At 41.8% G+C, this 26330-nt stretch overlaps 1 protein-coding gene across 4 annotated transcripts in view; it reads left to right on the top strand.

Annotated features, from left to right (window-relative positions):
• Nucleotides 1–26067, top strand: part of LOC109932061 (protein Tob2) — a 32381-nt gene extending 6314 nt beyond the window's left edge. For 2 of the 4 annotated variants that reach the window (XM_048617439.1, XM_048617436.1), the window contains 2 exons: nt 8754–8842; nt 19118–26067. In XM_048617439.1, coding sequence (XP_048473396.1) covers nt 19180–20097 — 918 coding nt within the window. In that variant the 5' untranslated portion in view covers nt 8754–8842; nt 19118–19179 and the 3' untranslated portion in view covers nt 20098–26067. The remainder of the gene's footprint in view (nt 1–8753; nt 8843–19117) is intronic. The other 2 variants (XM_020531310.2, XM_048617438.1) reach the window with 1 other exon arrangement.
• The last annotated feature ends 263 nt before the right edge of the window (nt 26068–26330 follow it).

The following is a 26330-nucleotide window of genomic DNA, read 5'->3' as shown; positions in this document are numbered from 1 at the left end:
TAACGTTAATTGTATAAGTCCTGCCCTTGTTTGTTTTACCAAAATGCAATGCCTCCCACTTATCCAAAATAAACTCCATCTGCCACTCCTTAGCCCATTAACACACTTGATCAAGATTCTTTTGTAATCTTGGGTAACTGCCTTCACTGTTCACTATACCACCAATTTTGGTGCCATGTACAAACCTACTAGGCTGCTATATTCTCATCCAAATCCTTTATATAAATGAAAAACAAAGGTGGACCCCATACTGACCCTTTTGGAACACTGCTAGTCACAGGCATCCAGCCTGAAAAATGACCCTCTAACACAACCCTCTCTCTCCCACTGTATAAAGCCAACTTTGTATCCGATTTGGCAAGCCCTCCCTAAATCCCATGTGATCTAACCTTACTGATTAGTGTACCATGCAGAACCTAATCAAAGTCTTTACTAGTCCAAGTAAACATCTACCATTTTGTCCTCCATCTTTTTGACTATTCCTTAAACTCAATTAAGTTTGTGAGATGTGATTTCCCTCTCTCATAACCATGCTGACTGTCCCTAATCAGTCCTTGCTTCTCCAAATGGCATGTAAATCCTATCTTTCAGAATCACCAACAACTTATCCACCACTGATGTCAGACTCTCAGGTGTATAGTTCCCAGGTTTCTCCGTACAGCCTTTCTTAAATATAGAGATGACATTAGCCACTTGCCAGTCTTCTGGCACCTTACCCATTGTTATGGGTGATACAAATTTCTGTTAGGGGCCCTGCAGTCGCCCCTAACTTTGTGCAGTGTCCTGGGACACGCTTGATCAGGTCCTGGAGATTTATCTGCCTTTGTTTTCTAAGACCTGCAGCACTTGCACTTATGTAATGTGAACTGTTTTCAAAATAGCAATACTTATTTCCCCACATTCTCTGGCTTCTACTTCTTTCTCCACAGTTAAAACTGACCCAAGTATTCATTTTAATATCTTTCCAAGATTCAACACAAAGATGACTTTGATCCTTAAGGGGCCCTACACTCACTCTCTCGTTGTTCTTTTGCTCTTAATGTACTTGTAAAATCTCTTCCGATTATCCTTAACCTTCTCTGTCAAAGCTATCTTGAATCCCCTCTCTGCCTTCCTGATTTCCCTCTTAAGAATGCTGCTGCACTTATTTGGTCCCAGTTGTCCATATGTGATATGGTTTTTTCTTGACTAAACATCAATATCTTTATTCATCCATTATTCCGTAATCTTACCAGCCTTACCTTTCACTCTAACAGGAATAATGTCTTTGAACTCTTGTTATCACACTTCTGAAAGTGTCCTACTTGTCAGTCATCCTTTTACCTGCAACAGTCCACTCCAATCAACTTTTGAAAGTTCTTGTCTCATGTCATTAAGATTTACCTTACTCCAGTTAAGAACTTCAACTTTTACAGAAGGCTTCTCCTTTTCCAAAGCTACTTTAAAGCTAATAGTTATGATCACTTGTCCCAAGGTGTTCCTGTACTAATACTTCAGTCACTTGCCCTGCCTTATTTCCCAAGAGAATGTAAAGTTTTGCTCTTTCTCCAGTAGGAACAGTTTACATATAAAGAAAATTTTCTTGACCACATTTAACAAATTCCTCACCATCCAAACCTTTAACACTGGCAGTCCCAATCAATGTTTGGAAAACTAAAATTACCTACTATTATAACCCTATTATTCTTAGATGATATCTCTCTACACACCTGCTCCTCCATTTCCCTCTGACTGTTGTAGGGCCTACAGTACAATCCCATCAAGGTGATCATCCCTTGTTTCTAATTTCAACCTGTTTTCACTGAATGACCCCTCAGAAATATCCTCTAATTACAGTAGTAATGTTTTCCTTAAGCAAAAATGCCATTCCCACTCCTTTTTTGCCTCTTTCTATACTTGCTGTAACATCTAAAACCCAGAACATTGAGCTGCCAGTCCACTCCTTCTCCCAGCCAAGTTTCTGGAATAGCTATGACATCCCTGTCTTGTGTTCCTGGAGTTCATGCCTTGCTTGTAAGACCCTTTGCATTGAGATAAATGCAGTTTAATTTTTCAGTTACCTTGTTTTGACTTGCTCTTTCTTTTCTAAGTAACTTGCTCTTTTCTGATTCAGAACCAGCCTCATTTCTGTATTTTCATTATGAACTGTCACCACACCGCTTCCCCCACCCAAAAAAATTTCCCCTCTAATAGCTTACAGGCCCCTGCAAAAGAACTAGCAAATCTCCCTGTTCAGGTGAAACCCATCCCTTTTGAACAGGTGGTTTCTACCCCAGAAGAGACCCTGATGATCCAAGGATCTGAACAATGCACCACCACTTCAGCCATTGATTTATCTGCCCTATCCTTTTATTCCTTCCCTCATTAGAAAGTGGCACCAGGAGTAAACAAAAAATGATTACTATTGATGTTCTTGTTTTTTAACCTTCTACCTAACCGCTCATATGCACGCTGCAAATCCTGATCCCCTTCCCTAACTGTCATTCCTATCAATGTGCGCAACAACTTATGCCTTCTCGTTATCCCCTTTGACAATATGCTTCAAACGTTTTGAGATGTCCTTAACCCTGACACCAGGAAAGCAATGTACTATTCTAAATTCAAGCTCACTGCCCCAGAATCTCCTAACACGAGTCCCTATAACAGTTATTCTTTTAAATCTTGATAAACCCATTTAACTTAAGAATCATTCTTAGTGCCCAAGATCTGACTGCCACTTATATTTTCATCTGAGACTGTCGCTTCAATAGTACCCAAAATGGAATATCTGCTTTGAGGAAAAGCCATGAGACTTCTGAACTATCTTCTTACCTTTTCTGATAGTCACCCACCTACCTGACTGATCCTGCTGTGCAATCACTTCGCTAAATCTACTAGTCATCAGTGTCTCTTGAATGACCTCCATGACATTAAGCCTAAAAAGAAGCTCTGAATAGCACTTTGTATATAAAAATAAACTACTTTTCCACTAACTTTAATCTTGATCATGCAAAAATTTTAAAAAGTTTTTTAAGAAAAAAACCAAGTGCTTGGCTGAAACAATCAAAGCCTCCAATTCCTCAAGATTTAAAAAAACTCTCTCCAGAGCTGTCGACAGGTAGGCCTTTCCACAAGCTTGCTATGTAAAACAATCACTTCCCACTAACTTCTGTATATATATTTTTGAAATATGTTTGAAACAAAAATCCCTTTCCAGATTGACACTTGACAAACAGGTGGAAGCTTCTCTCTCTCCAAATCCATTTGGGGGAGAAAAGATCTCTCCTTCTTTTGTTTTGCATTTTTGGACTATAAAAGTTCTAAAATGATCTTGAATAAAAAAAAAACTTGTGCTTCTGATATACTTTAACCAGAAAAGATCTGCAAGACTGTGCAACTCAGGAGCAGCTGCAAAATCTACAAAGCTTTCAGTCCACCTTTTTTTAAGTCACCAAGTGGATTAACTGCTGGACATTGGCAAGTTTCACCCCAGTATCCCCATTGACACCATTTTAGTGACCTGTAACTACAGAGTAGCAAGACAAGGGAACTAAATTCCTCCATCTGAATACCATAAAATCTTGCAGTAGAGGGAAGCCATTTGGCCCATTTGTGCTTTGCCCAGTGTTTGAAACAGCTATCTAATTGCACACTTGTTGCTCTTTCCCTGTTTCCATGCAATTTGTCCTCGAAATATTAACACAATCCTTCAAGGGTTACTGATGCATCTGTTTCCAACATCCTTCTGAGTGCTGCAATCTAGATCATAACTGGATTGCATTACAATTAAAATAAAAAAAAACCTCCCCACCTCTGCCTCTCTTTGCCAATAATTTTCCCCAAAGTGTACTTATTTTTGGAATTTGTAAAGGTACTTTCTATAGTAGTCAAATTTGACATTGCATATAGTGCTTCTTTCTTAAGTCTCACTCTCCACTGGTTATTGATGTGTCTACCAATAGAACACGTTCTCCTTGTTTAGTCTTTTAGAACCATCTGTGCTCACCTGCAACTCTGGGTACTGAGGAAAATTGTAATATTTGCACTGGATCTGCAACGTCTGTTCAAATATGGGCTCGTTGGCTCAACCTGCTGATGAGAATGAATTCTTGGTAGGGCTATCATTAATGACATTGATCCACACGTGACTGTCATGTCATAGCTAGTGCATTGAGCTCACTGGCAATTGGTGGGGGTGTGTGCGTGCGCATACAGATGCTGGCTGGCACAGGCCCTAATGCAGAATAAAATATGCTCAAACACTGAAATTGTATATTGCAAAATGATAGCTCAGGGTAATTGTGATTATCGAACAATCAGTATCTTACTGACCTAGCACTGCTGTTGTGGTACAGAATAGTTTTCAACCTGTAATTCTCACAGGTAGCCATTTTTGTATATACAATATACATAAATCTTAACTGCTAGACCAGGTTGTAATAGCACAATAGCTTCCATTTTACTTACGGGTAATTGTGTTTTATTTCAGAAAATACACTTGCTTCTCAGTTGCTGCTTTGTGTATCTGGTGAATAATTTTACGTTCATGATCCCTTTTACTTGTTACAAAGTAGTTACACTCGGCTTTTCAGTAGCAATCGTGATAATTAATTATCTGGTGTATCGTGTAGTTGGAGAGAAGCATTTTCCTCATTGCAAAGTTTGCAATTAATGGTAGGGTTTAGTGCCTCCCTGATGGAGGTAGCAGCTGTTCCTAGCAAGCCACTGATCATGCAAACAGATCTTACTAGCTATGGCTCCTGACCTAAACTAATTGATGCCTAGCATGATGTTAGGGCAACCACACTTGGTACATCTGGGAGGCAATATTCAGTGAAATTTCAGGATGTCCAATGTGGACAGCATTGGGCAAAGAGCTGATGGTGCAGAACATCACAACTGAACGAGCAAATGTTCTGTTGTCAAGGCTCCTGTCAGTCTCTCGGGCAAAGTAGTAGATGGTGCCAACCTGTGAAATCGCACTCTGACACGGAGTTGCTGTTTTGAGGAATTGAAGGGGAAATGAGTTTTAATTTGTTTTCTTTATCCCTTTTGCGCACATTCAGCAGTGTTACAAATGTAACATCCTGCATCCAATGGAGAGTCTGAGCAATGGTACGTAGCTACCCACTGTCAGTTAACTTCCTTACATATAGTAATTGGGACAAACTCCAGCCCATTCTTGTACTGCTTGCTTTGTTCAGATGAATTTTGGAAGATCAGGAGCCAGTTAGCGTATGTGGTGGCTTGAAAAATGTACACATCTTTTTAAAATGGTGCCACTTTCCCATTGCCATTGACTGTATTTCACAGCAAGCACAGTAGAAACCTAACACACACACAACGCTGGAGAAACTCAGCAGGTTTCACCACCTGTGGTGAGAGGCACAGAGTTAATATTTAAAGTCTGGTATGACTTGTTCAGAACCTCAGTTTGCAGCATTAGCTGTATTTGTCACACCGCAGATGCTGTCAGACTTGAGTTTCTCCAGTGTTCTTTATTTCAGGTTTCCAACATCCACAATGTTTTTTGCATTTATCTAGCATTCTCCACACGACCCTCCATAAATAAAGTCTGAATGCTGGAACAGTTAACTGTTAGGATATGGGCAGACAAAGAAGCTCCTGAGCAGCACCATCTTGAAGTTCCGTTCCAAGCTACGCACTATCCTGACTTGAGCTATATTGCGTTTGCTGCCAGTCACAATCCTGGGACACCCTCTCTAAAAGCACTGGTGTACTTGCAACCTAAAGACTACAGCGGTTCAAGAAGGCAGCTCACCACCACCACCTCCAAGGCATTGCGGTGAGCAATAAAGGCTCACCTAGCCAATTAGGTCCATTTCCATATGAAAGAAGAATTAGGATAACTTTTAAAAGTTAAGGGCAGTGAATATCTGTTAATTGTTTCGGGTATGGCTATTGAGAATGGAACAAAGATTCAGAATGGGTTTTGGGCGCATTGCCCATGACCTGATTGAATAGCGACACAGGATTGAGGGGTTGAATGGTCTACTGTTGTCCAGTAGATTCACAGTTCTATAATGAATGAGGATTTAGTGTATTTGAATTAGCCAGTCCCTGCTAGTATAGCAGAGTTTTTAGTTCTGTATCCACAAACCAGTGAAGAGAATCTCATCCAGGATTCCTGCTCCCATTTAATTCATCGGCTTTGAACTGACTGTTGAACAAGCTGACGGCAGGGTGATAGCATCCTGTCCGCGTGTCGTGGATGGCAACGTTGTCCAAGTACCAATAAGCTGCTACTTGTGGAAGTTGTGACTCATTCCCTCCGGACAATGAAGGCAGGTATTTCTGTGACTGTGTATCCAATTTTTTAGGTGTGGGCTCTAACTGACCACGTCTGTAGGGATGGAAGGAAGTAATTGGCAAGTATGATCATGAAAATGTTTTGGAATTAGTTGTTCAGGTTGTAATGTAAAATGGCTCATATATGGAAAATATATAGAACGCATTGACCTGTGTACTTTGTATTTTCATTTGATTTTCAGCATTCAGAATTTTACATAGTAAAATGCCAAAACCTAAAAGTCCCTTACTGAGACACAAATTATTTAACAGAGCAGCAGTGATGAAATTTGAAATGATTTCGATAAAATATTTTCTTAATCTAATGTAGTAACTTGATACTGTTTCAAGAAGGGAGCGTGGTTTGCTGTAGGATTACAGTTCTATTAAACTAGAGGGAGCAGTTTGAGATATTTCAACAGGTGGCATGATTTACTTGTTTCAAGCTTCCATTTCTGAAGATGCTGTTTTAGAAGTGGCTGTTTCCTCTGACACCTAACCCAGGTGACATCTCTAGTTGGCAAGCTGCTTAATGACATATTTCATTGCAGCCCAAGCAAATAATTTGATCATCCTGCACTTCGACTGGGAATTATTGGCTGATTAAGACCCAGAGCTTTAACACATTATTCTACTCCTTGACTGCTCCTTGAAACCAGGGCATTGAGGTCACTTGTAACTCCACACTCTTTTCTCCCCAGCTGACATCAGCCAACACATTACAGATAGACTATGGATAAATTGGAGCTTTAGCTGCTGTTAGCCCCCTAACTTGCCAAAACTTTCTTCCATGTTCAAGCCATCCAGTGTGGATATTTTATTCCTTGGAATCTTCTCTCAATTGTCCGTTCCAAATGAATCCACTTGGGAATAGCCCTGCTCTGTTTTTCCTAATTATGTTCAGAAGACTTTGTTTGTTCACTCTCCACAGCACTTCTCCATTTGTTACAAATTTGGCCTATCCCATTGCCATCCTTGTTCTTATTTCTTTGTTGCCACATTGTGGACTCTAAATATAAGTTGTTGCATGCAGTGAAGTCCTTGGAAATAATCAAGGTTGGAAATATTGAGCTGTAGCTAATATTGACATGGATATGAATTGCAGTAGTGGTGAGGTAAGAATGGCTATGGGAAATGTTTTTGGAAATCAGCCATGTTGATGTGCAAGCTATAGACTAGCAGGTGTCAAGAAAGCTTCTACAGCTTTAGGTGCAGCCTAAATGTGTGAACAGCTGGCATGAAATAAGGTAAAGTCAGAAGTCACATGACACCAGGTTAAAATCCAACAGATTTAATTGAAATCACAAGCCCTTGGAGTGCTGCTCTGAAAACTTGTGATTTCAAATAAACCATTGGACTATAACCTGGTATTGTAACATCTGACTTTGTCTGCCCCAGACCAACACTGGCACCTCCACATCATAGAATAAGATAGAGGAAGCAAATGTGAACTACATTGTAAAAGATGATGGTTTACTTTCTTCATACTTTAAATGAAGAACCTACTGTGAAACCACTTTGTTTTTTGGAAATCTCTTGGTTATTGGTGCAGCCTGTTAAAGTTGATCATAATCTTTTGAAAATGTCTCCCCTATGGGTGATTGTATGACAGAAGAAAGAGATTGACAGTCCTCATTCCCCTCAAAACTTGTTATAACTTGCAGGTTTATCTCAATGTTAAGTGTAAACTTTCCCAAGGAATTTGGTCAAAGTTTACCAAGCTATGTAAGGTGATGTATTAAGATGGGTGTCCCAAAGATTTGTTTGAGATGGGTTTTAGGATGCTTTTATAGTAGAGGGGTGGAGAGGTTTCAGGTGAGAATTTAGAGACCATGATTGAGGCAGCTTTTGAGTGAAATTTGAGAATCTGCAAGAAGTCAGAACTGGATATCAGAGTGCTGGGGCAAAATACTAAGCTCCTGAAGAGGGGCAAGGGGGAGATGTGGAAATTGAGACCAGGAGCCCATGTAGATCAAGCACAGGGTGAAGGGTCAATGGACTAGTTTGCCTGAGTTGTAACCGGATTCTTGTGGCTGAGATCAGGAATTCATTGGAAGAGTCTGTTACAAACAATGTGAAAAGATTTGTTTAGTGTTCTTGTGTTTGTTAAATTGGCTTTTTTATTCCCTGGAATGCCTCTGGTATAAGTCATGGGAAATCTTGGTGATCCGAATGGAAACTGACTTTTTTGTCCTGACTATTCGTCTAACCTACCTCAATCTGAAACCATTTTCAGCATCACTGTGGTTACACAGCCCTGGGAACCTACAAATGTTGGAATTTTACGCAATTCCTTGAGGTGCCAACCTGGAAAGCAGCTTTATAAGTTGGAATCGGGAGAATGTTGCATGTGATGTTCCTGTACCAGCTATTATATTGAATGGTGTGAGGGTACTTTTATGTAATGATTTCTAGTCTGGTGACTGGGCAGTAACTCTGCTCTTTTATCTCTGAAATCCTTGCAGCTGTTGGGAGACTTCATTCCAGTTGTTGGACACAATTCCAAACGTGCCAAGCTGTAATTGTGTACCCAGTGCCCCTGTTGAAGTACAATGTGAGTTTCTATTTGTACCTTTTTAAATGTCCCTCTGTTTGACTTCCAGAACAGAGGCTTGATATGCTAAACTTGGTTTGAAGACTTGCTTCATTCTTTTTATAGCAATATAATGGCTTGATTGTAAATCAGCTGAAAGTTTCATCTGCTTAGAAATGACAAGTCAGTCTGATACTGCACTGTGTTGTCTTGTTGATGGGTTGAGCGTTTGCACCTGCAAGGTTTCACAGCAGATGAGCTTCCTATCTTGTTTGTGAGGGAGGTGAAGCTGCTACATGAAGGGAAGATAATGGGTGATGTAATTGGGTCGCACCCGTGTAGCTCTAACAGATGCTTGCAGCCTAGAATTGGCAAAGTCATGGCAGCAGCTTATTTGTCCACCCTTCTAACAGATTGGTGCATGGCATGTGACACAAGCAGGTGGTGAGATGGGGGGGGGTCGCAAGCAAAGTACACGTTAAAGACATTAAAACCTTCAAGCCACAGGAGTAGTGTTCATTGTCGCAGAGGAGAGAGCTTATTGTGATTTAATGACAAAATAAAATTGGAAGATGGTTTTAAAATTTGAAGGTTGTACTTTTAGGACAAGAGAATATCTTTGAAGGTTGTGCAACTTTGGAACACTGCATCAAAAGGCAGTGAAGGTGAGGTCACTGAATAATTTTAAAGTGAAGGTAAGTTGATACCAATGCGCCTCAAAAATGTAATGTTATTGGGAGTGTGATTATGAAATCGGAAACCTAATCAGATCAACCATGACTTGGTGAATGACACAGCAGGTTTGAGGAGCCAGATGACCTATTTCAGTTCTTGTTTCGTATTTTAGTTAAAATGGTTATTAGCTCATGTTTAGAGCTGCAAGTCCTTTGGTTGTTACCCTGAAGGTGCAGTGTTCATTCACTTGCAAAGGACTTCAGTATACTGGTAGTTTACACAGTGGCCAGTGTTTATCTGTGAACCGAAATGTGCTGCTTGATAGTGTCACAGCTGAGCTCTTGTCTTTGGAAAAGCTCCGCACATCTGGCAGCATCTAAAGAGAAATCAGAGTTAACGTTTTGGGTTGAGGAAGAGTCACTGGACCTGAAACGTAAATTTTGATTTCTCTCCACAGATGCTGCCAGACATGCTGAGCTTTTCCAGCACCTTCAGCTTTTTGTTTCTGATTTACAGCATCTGCACTTATTTTGGTTTCTATTGTATCTTTATCTGCTATCTATAAAAATGCACTGAATAGTGCATTTACAAATGTAGTACAAACTGGTTTATACTGTTGCTGAGGTTTCACAAATATGATTGGGTTCTTTAATGGGATGTGGGCAATGCTGGCTAAGCCAGCACTTGTTTCCCACCTTTCAATTGTCCTCAAGTGGTAGTGAGCCTCTTCATCGAACTACTGCAGTCTGTGGAATATAGATACATTCTGATCAGTTGGGAGGGGAGTTTTAGGATTTTAACGTAGCAACAAGTGAAGGAACAGTGAGACAGTTCCAAATCAGAAGGGTTTGTTCCTTGGAAGATGTGCAAGTGGTGGTGTTTCATGAGTCTACTGCTGTTGCCCTTGTAGGTGGTAGGTGCCATTGAAGAAACTATGATGAGTTACTGAACTGCATACTGACCATGGCACTCGCTGTCAGTGTATTTGTGAAGGGAGTGAATATTAAAGGTGATGGATCTACTGCCAGTCAAACAGACTGCTTTTGTCCCGGACAGAACAGTACAGCACAGTACTGGGCCCTTTGGCTCATGATGTCGTGCTGAACTTTTACCCTAATCCTAAGGTCTATCTAACCTCCACCCTTACCTTATACTATCATCCATATGCCTATCTAATAGCCGCTTAAATGCCCCTAATGAGGCTGACTCCACTACCCTCTCCGGCAATGCATTCCACGCACCTACCACTCTGAGTAAAGAACCTACCTCTGATGTCTCTGTGTGTGTGTGTCTCTTTCTCTTTCTCTCTCTCTATATCTATATCTACCTCCACTCACTTTAAAACAGTGCGCCCACGTAATTGCTACCTCCACCCTAGGAAAAAGTCTCTCTGGCTGTCTACTCTATCTATACCTCTGATCAATTTGTACACCTTTATCAAGTCACCTCTCATCCTTCGTCGTTCTAAAGCGAAAAACCCTAGCTCTCTCAACCTTTCCTCATAAGATCTTCCCTCCATTCCAGGCAACATCCTGGTAAATCTCCTCTGCGCTTTTTCCAACGCTTCCACATCTTTCCTGTAATGAGGCGACCAGCTGGACACAATACTCCAGATGTAGCCAAACCTTGACAGTGTCAAGTTGCTTGTGGTGCTGGAGCTGTGTTCATCCAGGCAAATGGTGTATGTTTCATGCAGTGTCAGGTGGCGAGTTATTTGCTGTAGAATTCCTTGCTTCTGACCTGCTTTCCTGGCCAGTGTATTTTATATGGCTGGCCCTTTTCAGTTTCTGATCAGTAGTAACCCCCAATGTGTTGGTGTTTTTTGGTTCATTGCTCACTGAAAGCTTTCTCTCCATGTCTCAGCCCAGCTCATTGTAGCATTGCAACCTGGTTGGCTGACAGTTAAGCTGGGCATTAAATGTGAAATACTGTACCACCTCCCTAGTGAAGGTGCTGATGGCACAGAATTAACTGGCAGGTTGAGGGGAGCCAATCTTCCTCACTATCACCTTGTTGTAAAATTTGTAATGGAAATTAACCTCACTTCTGATGGAGTTTAAAAGCAAACCTCATTTCTTAAAACAGCTGCAGGGCAAATAAACTTGTTCAAAGCCTGCAATGCCAGATCCCTCACTGGTTCGTTTGCAAAGACTTGTTACAGAACCAAATTGATCAGGAATGTTGGTTTGATTCCTGGTCTATGGTGTTAGCTGATCTAAGTATAAGCGATATGTAGTGCAGTTAGGTGAGAGATGGAAAAATTGGCCTTGGTTCATCTCCCCTACTCCAGATTGCCATCCAATGTTTCCATCACAAGGAAGTGGTGGTTATAAATCTCTGCTGTGAGCTAGACTGAGTTTATTTGTGTCCCCCTTAGCGTATACTATCTAAATAACCTGCTGTCCCTCCTGAGTGACATGCTGAGATGTGGGCTGTTGGTAATGTGCCCCAGGATGAATTGGCACCTTTTCACAAGGTGAAAATTATGCTGCTTCAAAACTTTCTTAAATTAACTGTTGTGGTTCAACCATGCTGAAGTGTGGAGAGGGTGTGAACTGAACCGCATATCGTCCCTATTTGCCGCTTTTGTGATGGTGAAGTCATCAACACTATAAATGTGCTCTGTTTCACCATCCAGTCCTGTACAGGATGATGTTGCCAGCTATTCTCAGACTTGCACAGTTAGGAAAGGAGTTTTTTGAGTCACAAGATGCCAATAGCATTATGAAAAGGCACAGTTCATCTTGGGTTGCAGTAAGAGCTTAGATCCAGCTTCCTCCTAACAGGTCCAGCAGGAGGAGGGGAGCAACATTGAATGTTTCAATGTGACAAAGCATTTTGGCATTTACTCTAAATACTTAGCTTTGGGAAATGGATAAGTGGGTATAATTTAATATTGAACTATAGATTCTGTAGTCTTATTTCTAACTGCACGCAGGCTGCAATTAATTTTGCATGAGGGGATATGTTAGCATGGTGCTTGAAGGGTAACCTGCTGCCATAGTGCTGCGATAGGGAGGTAACCTGTTCCAGTGTTAATATTTAAGCAAAATACATTTTGCTTATCATTTGTCAGTAACAGACAAGGGTGAGTAGCCAACAATTTTGTAACTTTCCTTCTAATTGAGCTAATAACATGCCTATCTATTTTTACCTCCTGTGGCATTGTTATTCTGTTAAGATCAACTTCAGTATCTCTTTACCTGTTTAAATGTTGGGTAGGTGTGTGCTGTGTTACAAGTCCCAGAAGGGTTTTTAACAGTGGGTAGGGGTGGGTAGTTATTTGGAGAGAGAGGTTGGTGCTTGTTGTTGCCTCATCATGCATGTATTTTGCAGCAAGATCCACAGGATTTTTGATTACGAGCCAGACTTCTTCACATCTTCAACACCAGCTCCCACCCCCACAACCCCAAACATAACTTCAAATTCAGCTCTGGGGTGATGAGGCTCATTAATCCTATTGCTGGAATACCTAATTTGGTTGAGTGGGATAGTAACTACAGGTTTTTTGTGTTGATACAAAATGTGATCAACATTTTGCGCCTTGGTAATAACAGAATACATGCTACCAGCACTCTGAATTTTTCTTACACTGCTACTGGAGCATTGTCTTCACTCTACACTGGAGATCTTGATAATTGGCTTTGTCTGCTCAAATTAACTTCTATTATTCTCCCAGTGAGTTTTCACTCTAGTCTCCTCTGGACATTAAGCTTAGCTTCTCAATTCAAGTTGTGTAACTTGGCCTAAATGCCACTGAACATATTGGTGGTAAGGATGTAATATGTCATTGCTCTGATATTTTAACTGAATCAGAATAATGGACTGTAGCCAGTGTATAAGAAGGATGTTTAAATTGAATTGTGCAGGAGTTCTTTTATATGTAGCTTGGACAATGTGGCAGTAGATGTTAAATTTGCATTGAGATTGAATTCTTAACCTCCTATTTCAAACAAGTTCAGTTTTTAAAAAAAGGCTGATAGGACAAGATGCATTGGTTTTCTCCCTTTCGTGTTTCCCCTTCTGTTCAATAAAAGCCAAGTCCTCTGAACAGTACGGTAAGACATTGCAATGATGATCAGAGATTCAACAGAAAGCCATTCATAGTCATAGAGTAAGCTATAGTACAAAAATGTAAAATATTGAGTGTTGGAGATCTGCAATAAAATCCACTTCTGGAGAAATTCTGTCAGGAAAGAGTTGTGTTGGACTGTGTTTCTCTGTCCAAAAGATATTGCCAGACCCTAGGTTTCTCCAGTGTTGTTTAAGCTGGGTACTGTTCTCATTAGCTATGCGCTGACTTGCATCTGCACAAGTGCTGCCTTCAGATTCTGGAAGTATGTAGGCTTAGGGAGAAGTGGTGGGCAGCTTAGTATGTTATTGTACCCTGTGTGAAGTCGAAGAGCCTGTGGCTATTGTCATTAAATTCCAGGTGGTTATCAGGAGTTAAATGTAATGACAGCAAAATATCTAAGCAATTTCCAGCATGGTCACTGGGTGATGATCAAGGTGATCTCTATCCTTATCACCCACCCCCATCCCTTGCTTCTGAGGCCAATTGTAGCTACAGTGGCTGAGATGAACCAGCTTAGCATGGAATTTGATTACTGTTTAATCAACATAATGTTGAAGTATCAAGGATGTTGCTGTTGGAATTTTAAGCAGCATAGAAATATTTGTGCAGCGGCCTCCATGTCTATTCTCAGTTTAAATGTTTGAAAACACAGCAGTGGTTGAAATGTTCTTAATTTAAGGATTTCTTTTAGAAAAACCTAATTTGCAACGTGGAATATGAACATTGCCAGTTCAGCCAAGATGTCATCTGCAGGGTAGTATGTTAGAATATTTCTAGTGTTGACCCATCCCATATTTAGATTCTATTTGCTGTTAAATGCACACCACATAGGTGCAGTTCAGCTTGTGTATGGGTTTAGCTTTCAAGGCAAGCACTTAACAGGTTGTATTCAACTGGGTGGTTATTTGTTCATTACTGTAGTGCCAGTGGCAGTAATATATTTTCGAGCCTGAGTGCTCTCAGGCTTGGTAAATAGCTCAATATTCATATGCCTCATTGTTTTTAATGCCTAATTAGACTGAGTACAAAGTAGGAGTATGACTGACTGCTAGGCAGTTTTTTTTTTTTTGTAGTCCCTGATGCACAATTGTATCACTAAGCTTGCATCCAGTCTATTAATACTAAGCCATTGCAAGGGTAAATTATGCTGATCTAACAGATCTTCCACTGTCAATGTTAAATACTAGCCACACAACATTCATTTCTGGTGTAGAGCATTGCATTCCAGGTCGTATGTATAAAGCTCCTTGAAACTTGCACACTGTGAAAGTAAGAGTGTGAATAAGTGAAGGATTTTTAAAATTAATTGCAAAGTAAATCTGGATATTTTAATGTAGTACTGAGAAAGCTCTGTTTCCTAGAAATCATAGGGAAAACAGGAGCCAGAGTAAGCCATTTGGCCCTTTTTTGAGCCAGCTCTGCCATTCAGTATGCTGGCTCATCATCCAACTCAGGCCCCTGTACTGGCTTTCTCCCCATATCCTTTGATCCCTTTAGCATTAAGAACTATATCTAACTCCATATTTGAGGGGGCTGCAGTGGCAAGCTGAAACACACTTTCAAGATTTTTGGGTAAAGCCTTAAAATGTGATGACCAAGCTCAGAATTGCCTGAATGCTTGTAGTTGAAAGAAATGCAATCACGTTGCATTGCTGTACAGTTCTTGTAATGTTTCTAATTTTCATCATCCTTTACAATCCTTTCCTCGTGCTATCGTGTGTTGACTGCCCTGGTTCCTATCTCTCCTGGTGCTATACCAGGATAGAGCTTTATAAACTTGGTATGAGCACCCAGATTTTCTTGCCAAAGCTTCTCAAGTTAGAAATGTGTGGAGGAGGACAGGAAAAAGAACCACAGCAGTTCCTACTATCTCAACTTGTAGATGCTGGAGAATCTGAGATAACCAGGTGTAGAGCTGGATGAACACAGCAGGCCAGGCAGCATCAGAGGAGCAGGAAAGCTGACGTTTCGGGTCTGGACCCTCCCTCAGAAACGGGGGAAGGGGACTCTGAAATAAATCGACGGGAGGGGGCAATGATGGAAGTTGGATAAAGGAGCAGATAGGTGGAGAGGAGACACAGGTCAAGGAGGCGGGGACGGAGCCAGTAAAGGTGAGTGTAGGTGGGGAGTTGGGATGGGGGTTGGTCAGTCGAGGGAAGACAAACAGGTCAGAGGTGAGGGTGAGGCTGATAGGTAGGGGGTGGGGGTTGGTCAGTGAGGTGGGAGGAGCAAAAGGGGTGGCCATGGGTACCCGCATGGCCCCAAGCTATGCCCGTCTCTTTGTAGGGTACGTGGAACAGTCCCTCTTATGCAGCTACGCTGGCCCCATCCCCCACCTCTTCCTCCGTTGTATCAGTGCTGCCTCGTGCTCCCACAAGGAGCTTGAACAGTTCATCCACTTTACGAACACCTTCCACCCCAACCTTAAGTTCACCTGGACCCCTCTGTTTCCATCTCTGGCAACCACCTGAAAACCCACATCTATTTCAAGCTTACCGACTCCCACAGCTACTTAGAATACACCTCCTCTCTACCACCTTCCTGCAAGAATGCCATCCCCTGTCCCAATTCCTTTGCCTCCGCCGCATCTGCTCCCAAGATGAGGCATTCCACTCCTGGACGTCCCAGATGTGCTTGTTTTTTCAAGGACCGCAATTTCCCCTCCATAGTGGTCAAAAATGCCCTCGACTGCATCTCTCTCTCATTTCCCGCAATAACAACGAAGACACAATCCGCCTCGTCCTCCCGTACCACCCCATCAACCTCTGGATTCAAAGCATCATCCTCCGACACTTCCGCCACCTGCAATCTGACCCCACTACCAAAGACATTTTTTCCCTCCCCACCCTTATCTGCCTTCCGGAGGGACTGCTCTCTCCATGACTCCCTTATCCACTCCACACTCTCCTCCACTTTTCCCTGCAACCGCAGGAAGTGCTACACCTGCCCCTACACCACCTACCCCCACACCGCATCCCCATCCCAGGCCCCAAGAAAACCTTCCACATTAAACAGATGTTTACCTGCACATCTGCTAATGTGGTATATTGCATCCGCTGTTCCCGATATGGCCGCCTCTACATCGGGGAAACCAAGCGGAGGCTTGGAGACCGCTTTGTGGAGCACCTGCGCTTGGTTTGTGACAAACGATAACACCTCCCAGTCGCAAACCACTTCAGCTCCCCCTCCCACTCCTTGGACGACATGTCCAACCTGGGCCACCTCCAGTGCCACAACGAAGCCACCCAAAGGCTGCAGGAACAGCATCTCCTATTTTGCTTGGGAACCCTGCAGCCCAATGGTCTCAATGTGGACTTCTCAAACTTCAAAATCTCCCCACCCCCGACCTCATCCCAAAACCAGCCCAGCTTGTCCCCGCCTCCTTGATCTGTCCGTCTTTTCTCCCACCTATCTGGTCCTCCCACCTCACTGACCAACGACCAACCCCCATCCCCACCACCTACCTACCAGCCCCATCCCTGCCTCCTTGACCTGTCTGCCTTCCCTTGACTGACCAACCCCCATCCCAACTCCCCACCAACACTCACCTTTTATTGGCTCAATCCCCACTTCCCTTGACCTGTCTGTCTTCTCTCCACCTATCTGCTCTATCCACCTTCCATCATCGCCTCCTCCCCTCCCCCTCCCCTATTTCTGAAGAAAGGTCCAGACCTGAAATGTCAGCTTTCCTGCTCCTCTGCTGCCTGGCCTGTGTTCATCCAGCTTTACACCTTCTTATCTCTCATTGCATGTTGCCTTACTTGGCAACATGCATTAATTAATCAAGTTACTTGAAGCTGGATGCTGTGGGCTGAAGAACCGTCCATCAGTCAGATGGACTTGGAAGGTGCAAGCAGACTTGGTACAACTTCTCTCAGCAGAGGCATTTTGGAACATGGCAAACGTACTTATCATCCATATTGAGTGACATGTATAAGTGAGATGGTGAATGCCATACTATGTCACCTTAAACACCTTTTCAATGTTCCAGTAATTGAATCGTCCTATTGAAGTATTACTTGCAGCAAAACAGTTGCAGTCCACAACATCTGTAATGCTTGGATTAGGAAAATGCATTTCTTGTTGAGCAGGGAGTTCCTAAATTATCGTGTGCAGCTGCAGCAATCCGGCAACAGCAAAACGACTGAGATTTTGCAAGCTTACTTCCTAGATTTTGTAACCATCCACTCCTGTCTATTGCAAGAAAAAGATGCAACTTATAATTTACTTTCTTAATCATTTGCTGAGGGTAACTTGATCACTTGGACTAAGAATAGTTTCTGCAGATGATATTTGAAATCTGAATGAGTTCCTGTATAAATCAATGTGATATGGAATTTAAATGAAGTTGCTCCAACTGGGAAAGGAAGGCCTTGGCCTGTTCCCTGAAATTTTGCAACTCTCTCCAAGTACACTGCTGTGAGAGGCACAAGCAGCTTTTTGATCATTTACCCCAAAGGAATTTGTTTTTCCTTCTGCATCAAAGTATTCAGCTTCCACTTTGCCCTCTGAGAATGTAATATTGCTTAAGGATAGGAGCAGGCAGTCAGGACTATTTTAGCTTGGGATTGTTTGGCATGGACTGTTTGGACCAAAGGGTCAGTTTCCATACTGTAGGACTGTGTTGCCTCCTGATTAGGCGGAGCTGTCACTAGCAGTTGCCAGGTGTTTTGATACAACTGTATTTCTGAATTGTATGTCTTCACCACTTAAATGACCAGGAGTACAATTTGTCCAAACTAGAAATGAGTCCAGAAAAAACACTTTGAACTTCCCAGCAGGAGGGCAAAATATTGGCGATTACAAGCCTGTCGCTGTGGTGAAGCCAATTTGATGTGATTTAAGTGCCTTGCATAACTTCAGTGATTGGATTAGAGGAGCACACAGTGCAGAAGTCAGCTATTCCTCCAACCCCCCCCCCTCACAGTGCAGACTCTTTGACAGCCATCCAATTAGTCCCACACTCCTACCCTTATTTTAACCCCCCTTTCCCAATTAAGGTGCATCCTAGATCATCTCTTGCTGCATGAAACACCAATCTCATTTCACCTCTGGTTCATTTCCCAGTTGCTTTATGTCCTAGAGTAACCAATTTTGCTGCCCCAGAAACACATTTGCCGCCTTTAATCTAGCAAACCCTTTCGCAGTTTGAACACCCATTAAAGTTTCCCCACAGCAGCTATGTGCAGAAATGTATATTTCATGTACCTGTCAGCTGCTTTGTTTTTCTGTTGTTAACTTTGTAACTGTCCTCTATCTTTAGCCCTCCAAATGTTGTGCACAATGGGTAGACTTGGTAGAAATGGTGACAGCGATCTGCTCTGTTATCCAGTGACTAATTTAATGAGTTGGGCAACATAATTTTCTATCTCCCACGTATAGACTTGCCGTTCATCATTTTTAACTTGGTCTGGTGCCCTGGCTGGGAGTTGAGGTTGGATGCGAGTCTGACCGAATCACTAGTTTGTTGAAGTTTAACAGTTGCAAACAGAATTCACAGTATGAGTATTTATGAACTAACTGCTGCTTTTCCCTTTTTTGTATAGGGGTTGTGTGAAGATTTGAAGCTATTTCTGCACTGCCTTGCCTGGTCGCCATATTATCAAGAATGCATTTGGAGATCAAGGTGGCTTTAAATTTCATTATCTCCTACCTGTATAACAAATTACCCCGGCGACGTGCAGACCTCTTTGGGGAGGAGCTGGAGCGGTTGCTAAAGCAGAAATATGAGGGCCACTGGTACCCAGAAAAGCCCCTGAAAGGATCTGGTTACAGGTGTGTCCATATTGGAGAAACTGTGGACCCCATCGTTGAGCAGGCCACAAAGAGGAGTGGGTTGGATATTGAAGATATTCGGGCTAATGTTCCTCAAGAGTTGAGCCTCTGGATTGATCCTTTTGAGGTATCCTATCAGATTGGTGAGAAAGGAGCTGTGAAGGTCCTCTACATGGATGACAATGAAAATAGTGCAGAATTGGACAAGGAGATAAAGAGCAGCTTTAACCCAGAGGCCCAGGTTTTCACACCCATCACTGACCAGGGCAACTCTTTGTCTAATTCCCCTTCTCCTTCTTTTGGGAATTCTGTAAGCCCCACCTTCATCCCAAGGTCAACTCAGCCAATCACTTTCACCACTGCAGCCTTTGCTGCCACCAAATTTGGGTCCACCAAGATGAAAACTGGAGGCCGGAGAATGGCTCGCTCTCCCACCAATGGTTTGATGAAGCAGAAGGGGTTGTCCACATCAATGCACTCACTGGTCCTTGGAAGCAACCAGATGCCGCCATCCTCCCTTTCTCCAAATGCCAAGGAATTTGTCTACCCTGGCTCGTTGAGCTTGTACTTCGGGAATGAAAACCAGTCATCCTCCGGCCCAGCTCCGTTCCCTAATGCCTTTGAGGTGCCACCAATCTACAATAACAACAACTTGGGTGAGAAGGCCCCATTTGTCGAAGGACTTGACTTGAACTTGAACACCATGCAGTATCCTAACCAGCCATTTCAGCCAGTTGTCTTGGCTAACTAAAATATGTAGTGAAGAATCCTTTCTATACATAGAACTCAAAGAAGGCCAACACTAAGATTAAAGTTGAAGAGCACTTCGGGAACAGTTTAACATTTAACCTCTAAACCCCACTTGCAGTCTCTAAACAGTGTTCACCATCTCCTAAGTTTTCAAATTTTTTTGAAATTTGTTCGTCACATCTGTACAATCCATAGGGAAGTTGTGGGTTTTAGAGTTATAGTAACTTGTTTTCCTGTCAAATTCTATATTCCACCCTCCCCAAACTTGGGAGGGAGGGCGGAACAGGGCACCAAAGTTCCTCTTAAAGGAAAAGTGGATGACTGAAATATTGGAATACTCCAAATTTGAGTAAAATAAAGTCACTATTTGTAACTGGCAGTCTTATCCATTTTTCGCAGTAGTTAGATTTGGGGCATTACCTCACATCTGTGCCAATATTTCTGTATTTGAGTTTGCACTGTAGTAACAGCTGTATCAGGGTTGTTAGGAGAACACACTATTTCCCTTTTTCAAATTATTGCTATAGTGCTACAGGATGGGAAGCCATGGCTGACAATTAAGTTTGGCAGGTTCATGGTGAAGCAGAATTCTGCCAAATAGCATTTAATGCAATTAGTGTATGTCTTAACTGGTTCAAACTGGTTGTCCAATGAGTCTTGACATTGCTCCTGTTTGCCCTCACTCCCCCTCCTTTTAAAACTCCAAGTGTTGTCAAAAAGAACACCTCGCTCTGAACTGCAGCAGAACCGGTCATCTTGGTGTTAAAGGGCTTTGAAGTTCTTCGTCCATGCTAATCTCCTCATTTGGATTACTACTGTACAATGGCAACTAGCAAAAAAAATCTTGTGAAGCTGTGGCATGTACTGTGGATCCTGCTATTTGGACAAAATACTTCACTGCATTGTGCTAGCTGGTTTAAAGTTCTACGTTGAAGATCTACAGTACTTTGCATCTTACTGAGAACCTTCTATGTCAATATGCTGCAAGTTTGATGAAGTGAGCACTTAACAACTATTGTGCCAGAAGAAGCTGTTTCAGAGATTTTTATGGGGTGTTTGTTTGCATCCTAGATATTGGTGAACTTTTGGGGTACTTTGTTTTTTTTTTAAAAAAAAAAAAAAACTCCTTTCTCATTTTCCAGTTGGGCTATTTGAGCTATGCTGTTTGTTCCTCTTCCTACTTGTGAAGAGAATGATGCTTCACTTGGTCTATGGATCAGTCACCACCCCCTCCAAAAGAGTCAAATGTTTGGCTAGTGAGGGGAAAGTACCAAACCTCAGGAAGAATTTCTGTTGTGGGTGCTCCGAGACATTCACCTCAACTGAGATACGACTGAAATGGCAAATGAGAAAAGATCAAAGACTGCACTGGATTTGAGTAACTGGAACCAGGGAGTGTGTTTTGTGATACTTTATCTGAAGCTGGTCAGGAATTGGGTGCATGAGCCATGTTTTCCATTGAAAAGCCCTGCCTCTCAACTAGTTCTTACTGTGTTCAGCTGTTTATGATGATGTACCAGGTTCACACCATATGTCCGTGTCCAACGCATGAGTGGGATCTAATCCTAGGAAGGATGAGAGTGACCAAATTAGAATTGTATCTTCTTACCATCCTCCCTTCCCAGTTGTCAGCACCTTTTTTAAATAAATGTTATGTCCTGTACATTGGCTATTTGAGGTGCTGCACTGCTGGAGCATTCCTGTTTCCCACCTTCAGTTTTTCAAATCCAGTATTGACTACCTACTTAAGTTATGTTCTCATTCTTCTGTCTAATTTAAATGACAATCCAAGGACCCCTGTTCCTTCAGCCTATAAGGAATAGCGGAAAATGTCTGGGGTCATTGTTTTGCATATGGTCTGAACCCAACACTCCACTGGAAAAGTTGAGTTCAAGTGAGTTTGCAGTCCTTGTTGCAAACATTGCAGTCGAATGTCCTTCGGTCATATGCACAACTCCCAAGAAACTGACCCCCTTCAGAAGGTTTGTCCTGAATTTGCCAGTTAGGGCATTTCAACTGTCTGTTGTGATGGCTTGCTACAGCCTGGATTTCACAAACCTCTCAGCAGCACTTCAACTAGGTCACAGCTAATTCTGTAACTGAAGTGTCACATGGTGTTGCTGTGGGGAGGTTGGGGAATGTCAGGGGTGGGGACTTGCCACACCTGTTTTTGTAGTGAATGTTGAGGGAACTCCAGAGGCAACTGTAGCTGCATGTGCTGTATACAGCATTCTATCCAGAACCCTTTGTGTTCCTGTATTGTAAGATCATAATGCTTGTTCAGTCACTGTTAAAACATTACCACATGTTCAGCAGTGTTTACTACCTTCTTACAATTTACAGCAACAAAGAATACTTAAAGTTCAAGCATTGTCCTTGAAACACAAGCAATATTTAAATTGTCCAGGGTGACCAGCTTGGTTCATCAGTTCCAGAAATGAGCAGCAATGAGATCAGTTTGCTAAATATTTTACCCCAATGCTTTGGAGCATTGCTGACTAAATTTTTGCTGCAGTTGTAATTAAAAGTTTTTTGTTAGAATAGTTGATTAGTTGATCCTAATGGGGAAAAAATATGGGCTTTGGCATAACAGCAAATATTTATAAATGTATTGTGAATCTAAGCAGGAGACCTTGAACTGTTTACAACCTGAGAGGTACTAGGCGTGCTCCATTCACTAAGAATATTCTGGACCTCAAAATAGCTCTTGACTGCTTGTTGTAACCCCTCCTAAACAACTGACTAAACTGCTAAGCAGCTTATTTCAAACAAAAGGATTCACTTTAAATTTAGAGAACATGTCTAGAACAGCTGCAGTAAATTGTTTTAAGGTGGGTGAAGTTCTGAGTTGGACTTTGGTATTTGCAAGCCAGTTTTTCACGCTACATTCTGATGTTACTGAAGCAGGGAAGTTGGGAGAGAGACTCGTAGGCCTGAGCCAGGTTCATTCAGCTTGCTGTTCTTTAAATCACTTATTGCAAACTACTCTTTTGGCAAAGGTAGCAATCTGCTCAGACCTTTTTCTAGTATTGCTGTACTAGAGGCTATTAGAGATAACAGAAATGTCTTCTCTGATTTATTTCCCCTTCCCCTGTGGGAGTTGTGCAGGTTTTTATATCGCAACCAAACAGTGCTGCTGAACTGGGAGGAATAGTTGGGTCCAATGTTAATTTTCTTTCAGAGGCTGTAACCTATACCATTGTATTACATTTCAGGCAGGATTACAGCCTTTTTGGGGTAAGGGGTAAGAAACATTAAACTACCTGTGTCACTCTGAAACAAGAGCAGGTAACCTTGGACTCCTAGATCTTTGCTTATGAGACACTTGCTGATGTATTCCAGAATCAAGTGCTAGCATTCCTGGGGTTACTTTCATTTATTACTTTGAGGAAATTTCCTACCATTCCAGTCTGTTACTGATGAAATGGCGGTCTTTGGCATTTGGCTCTTTCTTGGCCCTCTGGTGAAATTTGCTGTGCTGATGATCTGTACCCAGGACCTGAGTTAGTGAGGGTGCCAGCCCCACCCCTGTTGCTCAATTATGGGCAAGCAAGCCAACCTTGCTAGTAGTCCTAGCATTAATGTTACTGGGAATATTGATTGCTGAACCATCACTGGCTCTGCTGCTTCAACCTGGCTTGTGTTCTATAGTGTGGAATCCTTTCCCTAAACACTGAAATGAAAGCAAGCACTTTTCAAAAAAAACAACTCACTGTGGGTACTGCACAGAAACCTGAAAGGTCAGACTACATGCTTTCTTTTAAAGTTCTTTATGGTCTTGAACTGTAGTGACAGTCCTAAATTTATTGAGCCTTTTTATATGCACTTAATGAACAAGAATAAGTCCACTGATAGAATAAAGGGATCAAGGATGGATCAGTAAATTGAATATGGTCTAATCCATTTGATTACTGTCCCAACAATTCCATAAGAAGTGATGCATCCTGAGCTTAACAACTGCAGTTAAATGTACCCATATTAAGACTGAACCCACTGCTATAGTAACTTTACCTAATGATACTGTGTAAGATGCAGCATTAATGGACCTTTTTAAGCTGATGTGGTAGCACTGAGCCTGTCCCTGTAGTTGCCAGGTTTTCTTCTCCCCTCATTTCTCTTGTTCCAATCTGAGCAGTATTAATAGTTAGCAAACCTATACTGGTGGAATTGCAAACTGGAGTTGGTATCCACTGATCATCTCTTACATTCTCTCTTTTACTCCTTTCCAAACTATTCCCCCCAACTACTGCCACCGCCCGCCCTCCCAGCAAGAGCAAAGTGGCTTGCTGGCCTCATCACCCTGAACTGTTGGAGTGCAATATGTGAGCAGCAATGCTACCATACCTATATCTTGTGGCAATTATTTAGCAATTGTGTAAGTTTATAAACAAGGGTTGCATTAAACACTAATCTGGTCATAGGTTTCTGCATTTTATAAACAAGATTGTATTGCTATCTTTCATGAAGTACAGTTCACTCTTTGCTTTTTTTTTTAAACCCTTTGCAGGTGAGTGGTGTGCTATGTTGGGGGCAGGGGAGGTTTGGAGAAGCTGCAGTGAGAATTGGTGATGGGTAAAGAAAAGGACCACTGCAAATTTTGCTGTTCAGTTCTTCTAGGAACACTTTTTGAATTCTTGGCTTTCTAAATGAAAACAATTTCTACATTGCATATTCATGTTCAACGAGCATTCAGACTCCTCCAGTGTTCCTCCATGTTCCTGTCATGTGGAAGGATGCTGTGATACCCAGGTAAACACCAGGAGGGCCGGCAAAAGGCGAGTAATGTTGGGAAGTAGGTGAGGTGCCTCATGAATTCACTGTATGCTGAGTAGAAAGAGGCAGCCTTAATTTGCTAGGGGCAAAGGGTTTTCAATTGGGTTAAGATGATGGCAGCTTAGCTGTTTCACCATCCCAGAGGAGGCAGGTTTGACATGTAAACCTGAGGTGTCTTCTGACCAGATCTTGCAGCTTAAGAGGGTAAGCAGCACTGCAGTTTGTGATCAACTGCCCCCCACCTCCATGTTTGCAGCTTTCAAATGTGATAATCCCCACTTTTTCGGAACCTGTATCTCAGATTTCATGACTAGAGGGCAGAGAAAAATCCATTGACGAGTGCTGTTACAACTAGGTCTTTGACTCGTGGCAATGATGGTGAGTTTGTAATCACCTTGGAGCTAGTGAAACTGTGTGCTACACCAGTTATGATGTCTACTGAGTTTTCTGACTTGAAAAAGAATAAAATGTTCAAGGGAGGGGGATGTGTGTAAACTCGGAGATGCGTAATAGCCTAGTTTCTAAATAACTAACTACTTGGCATCCCTATTTCATGAGGTTTGAGGGGGGAGGATGAGAGAAACTGAAATGTTATTTTTTTTTTAACTCCCTCCCCCCCCCCCCCCCCCCCCCCCCCCAAGTGTTCTTCATTGATGTATTATACAGATGTTAGCTTTCTTTACTTGAACATTAAAAACACTGCTTGGTTTTATTTTTATTTTTAATGGATTTGGCACTAACTGATCGAAATCTTTAAGTTTCCTTTTCTTCCTTTTGGTTTCCTTTTGCTTGAATGATTTAAGATGTTTGTAAAGGTTAAGAGTATATATTTCTAATGTACATTGTAATTTCATTTCAGATTTCATATGCAACAAATTATTTTTTCAAAAAAATTGAAAACCAAGAGATATTGACATTGTATGCTTCAGAAAAAGACAAAACGATGGCAGGATTTTTTCAAATTATGTACATTTTACTTTCTCAAAAGGAATGGTTATTTTCTGTTAAGGAAAGCGGATGCAAATAATTCCTTTATTGTAGACTGAATAATATCCCAATTTTCTACTTTGGAACATTGTGCAATACTTGCTTGATGCTAAAATGTTTTTTGCAGATTTGTTGTAGGTGAGGTCAGAGCTGTATAGTTTATAATGTTCCGGATCTTTTTTAAGTTTGTATTAAAAGCATGAAAATTGGAGCTGCTTGTGTGTATACATTTTTGTTAATTTTCAGATTAAATTGGACACCTTGTTCAAGCAATTAACTAGTGCCTAAGCAGGAAGGTTATGCTTGCTGTATTCCAGTGAAAATTTCAACAAAACTGAAGTTTTAAAACTTGATGCTGCCCCCTATCTGATATGGTTCCATAGAGCAGCATAATATGTAGCTTGGGTGTTTCCCAGTCCTAGCCACAATACATTTGGAAGGTGCCTGATAGATGCAGGCATCTCCCTCAAATGA

Source organism: Rhincodon typus, chromosome 37 (assembly GCF_021869965.1).
Source record: "Rhincodon typus isolate 14 chromosome 37, sRhiTyp1.1, whole genome shotgun sequence".
Classification (NCBI taxonomy): Eukaryota; Metazoa; Chordata; class Chondrichthyes; order Orectolobiformes; family Rhincodontidae; genus Rhincodon; species Rhincodon typus.
Note: the sequence above shows the minus strand (reverse complement) of the source record. Positions and strands in the feature narration are given on the sequence as shown.